The following is a 6,368-nucleotide window of genomic DNA, read 5'->3' on the forward strand; positions in this document are numbered from 1 at the left end:
GGCTCTGTCCTGCAGAGACCTCAGGGCCCACTTAGAGACGGAGCCTGGCTTGGTATCTGCAGGTCTGGCCGTGGTGGCCTGGGCTCCCCCGATGCACGAGGTTCTCTGTCTCCAAGGCTCAGGGACCCAGACCCCAGACGGGGCTGGCCACTCACCTCCTGGATCCCCAGTGCTCTTAGTGAGCGGACTGGCCTGAGAGGGCCTGGGTTTACCTTTGCCCACTTTTCGGCAGGGTCTCTGCGGACGCCCCTTGCCACGTCGGAAGTGGGTGTTTGTCCCAGGCTCCTTCCAGCTTTGTCTTGGAGGAGCCTGGCGGGGTGGGGTGGGGTGGGACTCCCAGTGGTGTAGCCCTCGGATTCAGATTCACCCAAGGAGTAGGGACCTCCAGGCTGATTCTTGGGCTCCGACCCTTGCGGGGGATGAGTGCCTAGGGCCCCAATGGGCCTCGTGTCCAGCCCGTGCCCTGTCCTCTTCTGAGAGGGGCACTCGCTCTGGAATACGTCTGCAAGAATCTGGACGTCTCGGTCATTTTTAAAACCTTCTGAAATGACAAACGAAGCAAAAACATCTCCTAATATTTTTATTGTTCCTTAGATAACCGGATAGTACAAAGTTTCCCTCTTTTTTACTTAAAAAATGTACTTTCCGCACACTGTTGCCCTCAAGAGCATTTCTTTCCCGTTGGAAACCGAAGTTTCCCTAGATGAGCGCTTCTCATCTGTGGTTACACTGTTTAGATAATTTAACAAGAAGAGGATATTTCCTTTCATGATTAGCAACATGAACTTGACCATCTCTCTGTAAGGGCGAACACTGATGTGGTTTTTTCTATTCCTCTTTAGAAACAAAAACCATCCACTTACTAATCCAGACTACGGCATTGCATTTACAACATTCATGGCATCAACTAAACAGACAAGTCACCACCTCGAGGAAACGACAGACGGACATTGCACGATGTATCTACGGGGCACGCGGATTCAAACGGTGTGGCACTGAGCCTGTCCACGCCACACACGCCGGCCACCGCTCTTGGGGACTAACTCGGGTCCACGGGCTACTTGGAGTCTCAGTATCTAAGTGCATCTAAGACACAACACGTGGTCAAGGACGGCAGCGGTGATGAGATGCGAGTTACACTAGCCTACGTGGCCCCCTCGGCCGCCGAGCAAGGCCCGGGGGAGGGGGGCTTCAATGAGACACGACGCTCAGGTCCATCGAGCTGACCATGATCTACGGACATGTCCATGCGATCCTAACAGTGGGTTGTTCTCAGTAAGAACTGGCCAACAGTCAGTGCCCTACTTCTTGAGTATATTGACCAGAAAGGGGACCAGGGCAGGGGAACCAGAGAGCCCTGGGCTGCAGTTCCAGCCGTGTATACGGGGGCTTCTTCCCACACTGGCCGCCCTCCGGCTGGAGGTGGAGAAACATGGGGGGCAACGCCACCCCGTGATGCCGGAGTCCACGCTGCTGCTGATTTTTCCAAATTAGCCTTGTTCGTCTCACAGATATTCATCTGGCAGCTGTTCCACAGGAATTTCCAGGTGGGTGGAGGACGCGGACCCTCGGCTTCCAGGCCGAGGGGACTCTACAGCTCGTCAGACCGGATGACGTGGAAGAGGGTGACGTTGTAGAGGATCTGGTGGCCGTTGTTCCAGGCGTACAGGGCGCGGTCCTTGGGGTTGTAATCCAGCATGGAGATGTGTGAGTACTTGTTCTGGAAGGGGATGTCGATGTACTCGTAGGTAGAGGCGTTGGTTTGGTAGGCGTAGTGGACCTTGGTGCCCCCCGAGTAGCCGTTGGTGACGTAGAGGGTCCCGCAGATGATGAAGGCCTCGCCGGCGCTGCGCTTGGGGTAGCTGGTGTTCCAGGTCTGCAGCACCTGCAGGGACACGGGGTCCAGCTTGCTGACGACGATGTTGCCGGCGTTCTGGTTGGTGGCGTAGACAGCCCACAGCCCGTTCTCGTCCACCATGAGGTCGATGTCCGAGTGGCCGCCCCACGCGTAGTGGTACATGTTGTTATAGCCGGCATAGTCCAGGCTGCGCGTCTTGAGGATCGTCTCTGTCTTTAGGTCGAACCTGATGACGATGTGACTCTGGAACTTGTTGAAGTAGATGGAACCGTTGTAGACCACCTGTCCCGTGCCGGACCAGGGGTGCGGGAGGCGGTGGGACGTGAAATTGTCCGTGGTCATGAAGGCCAGCATCGATCTGTACTCGCGGACAAAGCGGTTGTTGTGGTAGCCGTCCATGTACCAGACCTGCGGACACAGCGGACCTGTCAGTGGGGCTGAAGCGGGGGGGACCCCTCCCGGGTAGGCATCCCCTCCTGGACTTGGCATTTAGTGATTTGGCACCCAGAGAAGGAGCTGGAAGGACTGGGAGAGAACAGACTAAACAGGGTCATGTCCTTCCTCCAAACCCACGGGGTGCCTTTCACGAGGGGCCAGGGCTGTCTCCCCACCAGGGGAGGAAGCGTCCAGCCTGGAAAAAGGACACCACGCACAGGGGGGTGGGGACCGACGGCCTGGGACCCCGCAGGCGTGCCGTGGGCGTGGCTGGCAGCTACCCTCTGCCGTTCTCGCAAGCGGTGGGGCTGCCCCCAGGCTCTGGGTCATCTGGGAAGGCTGGCCCTCCAGCAGCAGGTGGCACCGCCCTCCAGCAGGACGCTGTGGCAGAGGGCACAGCCGCCTGGGCCCGCAGGAGGACAAGTGCCCACAACACCGGGCAGTCTGCAGGGATGGCCGTTATCAAGGTCGCCAGGAAGGGCGATGCCCGATATCCCAGGGGGCGCGTGCGTCAGGCCTCTCCTTTCGTCCAGGCCCTCACAGCAGGCCGGACTGAACCACCAGTCCGGCGGGGGGACGTCATTAATTTGGCACTTGGGATGCTCCGAGCGTAATCACTCTGTCACGCCCAGTCCTGGGAAAGTGCCTCTCCCCGAGGAATCCGGGCTTCCGGAAGGCTCTGATTGCTCAAATCAACCAAGATAACAGACCCAGCAGAGGCCCAAGTTTGGGGTCACAAGAAGAAGAGCTTTCCAATGACTGCTTAAATGCCAGTTGACTCGAAAGCTGTCTAGACTTTGCACAAAACGCTTTAGTCATTTTCAACCAACATGGGAGCAAATTAGAAAGCAATGCAGTTAGTCAGAGGAAAATCTGCCGGGCTAATGCCGTTCCCAGTGCATCTGTCTGGCGAGAAGGCAGCTGCTTGATCCATCGAGGGCTCTGCCGGCTGCAGGAGGGATTAAGGATGTGGGAGTTTTCAGACACGGTATTGCGCGTGCGTTAAAAATTAAAAAAAAAAAAAAACCCAAACCTGTAACCTTGTTCCATTCAGACGCGTAGAGGCAGATGTGCTTTTTGTTTTTAACAACATGTTTTTTAAAGACTGGGTCTCATCTGAGGCTTTTCATCATCCTTAGCCTCCGTCCGAGCAGCCCTCGGCGATGCGGGCCACGCATTAGAACGGGGCAAGTGCAGGGCTGGGCGGAAGGTGTCAGAGGTCTGCAGGGTGATGTGCAGACGCCCTGACATCTCGCCTCCTCTTGGCTACCTCCCAGACAGGGAGCTCACTGCTTCTCTCAAGACTTAGCTCAAGTGACAGCCCCGCTCTGCACCCTCTCCTGACCGCCCCATCTCGGCTCGCTCTGCCTCCTCCACGAGTGGGTCTTTGATGGTGGGGACCCGGGTGGGTTGATGCATCCCTGGACCCCCAGGGATCAACACCTCCTTCCTGTGGGCAGAGCTGCATGAAGTCAGCATCCAATTTCTAAGGATTTTAAAACTGCCTTTTCCTCCGATAAACTGGCAAATTGGCCACAGTGGGCAACACTTGGAAAAGGCAATTTAGGGCGGGAGAGAAAATCAGCACAGGTGCTAAATGTGTAAGGGTTTAGGCCACCAGTGAGCCCCTCTGGGCAAAAGAGGAGTGCATCATGGGACCCCCAGGGCCTGCGATGAGGGCCCACCTCTGGCAGTGCCTCCCACCCCCACGAGTTCACTCTGATCTCACCTCAAATGCCTTGTCCTGCCCCGCCTGCTGCATGTTCCAAGGCTCAGATGGAATCCCGTCCCCTCCAGGATGCCGCCCAGAACCGCTGCATCTGAACCGCGGAGGCCTGGGACCGGGGTCCTCAACCTGGCTGGGTCTCCTGGGAGCTTTCACACCCCAGAACAATGGCACAGACCTTGGGGGTAGAGCCGGGCATCGGCTGGTTAAAGCTTTCAGGGGATTCTAACGTTCGGCAGGGTCCCCGAGACCACCTGTTCCAAGTCCTCAATTCAGAGAGGCCCAGGGGTGAGGGTCTCGCCCAGGGCCACACGGTCTGTTCACCAGAAAGCAGACTGCATCTCGCACAGGACACACCCACTGCCTGTCTTCACTGGGCCACTTCCTCCCAGACTCCCGAGGCCGTCCTCTGAAATGCCCAACTGACCCCATAAAGCAGGTTCTGTTCACGGGCACAGACAGAAGGGGACGGCGACCTTCCACTCGCTCACTCCTGGGCTTGACCACAATGCCCGCTTCACCCACCAGCGCCCGGTAGGATGCCTCAGGTGGCCCAGGTGGCCACGCACCTCCTGTTCTCCAAGTGATGGGAACTCGTTCCCTGCCCTCCGGGCGCTGGTGACCTCAGGGCCACGCTCCATGCGGGCTGCAGCTCCCTGTGGCCGTTGTCCTGCGGGAAGGACCGTGGGGCCCCAGGCTGAGGAAGGGGGAGAGCTGAGAACACACCGGGGAACAGAAGCCAGGGAAGCCCAAGGGAGAAAGGGGCCCTTGGGGCATCAGGGCGCAGAGCCCCCGCTGTGGGTGCTTCTGTCAGCAGAAGGAAGGCCCCCCGGGCGAGTTGCGAGAAGAGTCCCCTCGGCAGGTCTGAGGCCAGTGCGCAAGCTCCCCCATCCACGAGGGTCCCTTTGCCAGAAGAGATAAGATAAAGCCACCTCCGGACTCTTTCTTTGTAAATGCCACGCCTTGAGTGGATGTGGCCTGCCAGCTCACTGGAATCAAAACGCCCAACGCCAGCTCCCCTGTAAGAAAACCTGGGTATTCCCACATCCTGACTGCATTTTGGTTCCACACGGTGGAGTTTACGGAGAACGTGGGGTTTTCCTAATTGTCCCTATTGTTTCCATGTGCTTTTTAGTGAAGAAGGCCATCTCGGGGCAGGGCAGGGCAGGGCAGGGCGAGGCTGTCGAGTCTGGCCCCATCTTACGTGATGCAGGGATATACCCGGGAGGGGCGGAGCGGGGGAGGGAAGCCCCGCCCAAAGGGCCCGGCTTAGTAACGTGACCACGTCCTCTCCTCCCTTTGGCCAGGCAGGCATCTGTCACATGTCCTCCTGGCAGGGCCTGACCTCAAGGAGCCGGCACGGGTGGGAAAGATGCTCTAAAGGGAGCCCTTAGCTGAACAGGTGGGAGGCTTCACTGAGGAGTGAGGCTTGAAAGGGGGGCGAGGTCAGCAGCCCCAAGACCGTCCCCGACCACACGAAACAGTGTGACCATGCAGTTCGGATAATACTACCTTCAGGACGACGGATTCTGTAGGAATAAAATACCTGGATGGCTGTGACACTGTTTAGATGACAGGGAAGGACCTTTAAACACTAAACTCACTGCTGTTTGGGAAATGAGAGGTGTTCTAGTGATGAGACAACCCCTCCGAACATGAACTTCCTGGGGGCCAGAGGCTGGCTGGTCCCCTTACCACTGTCTGATGTGAGTGGGCCTGGGACTTCTACGGTGGAAGCACGGCTGTTAAGAGGGATGGTGGATGCCGGACCTTAGAAGGGTCCACAGTCAGAGGTACGCGCCTCAGCGTCTTGTTCTCCCGGGGGAGGGACACAGCCTGGGGTGACGAGAGCATGGCTTCTGGAACTCTGGTGCCATCAGAAGCTTCTGGACAGGGTGGAGGACCACCGGAGTCCAGCACAGTGCCTACACACAGGTGGTGCTTAATGAACGAGCTAACCTGGTCCTAACAGCTCAGCGCAAAGGCAGGGGGACCCGAAAGCCCCTTTGAGGGCTCCCGGACAGGGGTCCCAAGGCAATTCCCCGCCCTGGCTGTTGGCCACACCCCTCTTTCCTCGCCCTCTGTGGCCTCCTGCACTGAAGCTGACACTGATTTTTTTTTTGGGGGGGGAGCGAGTTATTGGTCTCCTGTGTGTGATCAAAACTGGACGGAGAATGGAAAAGATCAAAACAAAAGAAACCAGCTCCCTGTTAGATCAATGGCAGGACCTGGGGACGTGTCACTCAGCAGGCTGTGAGCCGGTGGCTGTGCTGATCTCACGGCTTGGGGCAGGACTGCCGACTGCCCACAGCTTTGGAGCAGGCCCCCAGGGTCCCCTGCCAGCGAGCT

The 6,368-nt window shown here is 57.9% G+C and overlaps 1 protein-coding gene across 1 annotated transcript in view; it reads right to left on the reverse strand.

Moving 5' to 3' along the window:
• Window positions 1-563: 563 nt before the first annotated feature.
• Window positions 564-6,368, reverse strand: part of OLFM1 (olfactomedin 1) — a 35,274-nt gene continuing 29,469 nt past the window's right edge. The window contains exon 6 of the mRNA XM_024762777.1: window positions 564-2,266. Within this exon, the coding sequence (XP_024618545.1) occupies window positions 1,592-2,266 (675 nt within the window). The 3' untranslated portion in view covers window positions 564-1,591. The remainder of the gene's footprint in view (window positions 2,267-6,368) is intronic.

This window comes from Neophocaena asiaeorientalis, unplaced genomic scaffold, assembly GCF_003031525.2.
Source record: "Neophocaena asiaeorientalis asiaeorientalis breed wild unplaced genomic scaffold, Neophocaena_asiaeorientalis_V1.1 scaffold78, whole genome shotgun sequence".
Lineage (NCBI taxonomy): Eukaryota > Metazoa > Chordata > Mammalia > Artiodactyla > Phocoenidae > Neophocaena > Neophocaena asiaeorientalis.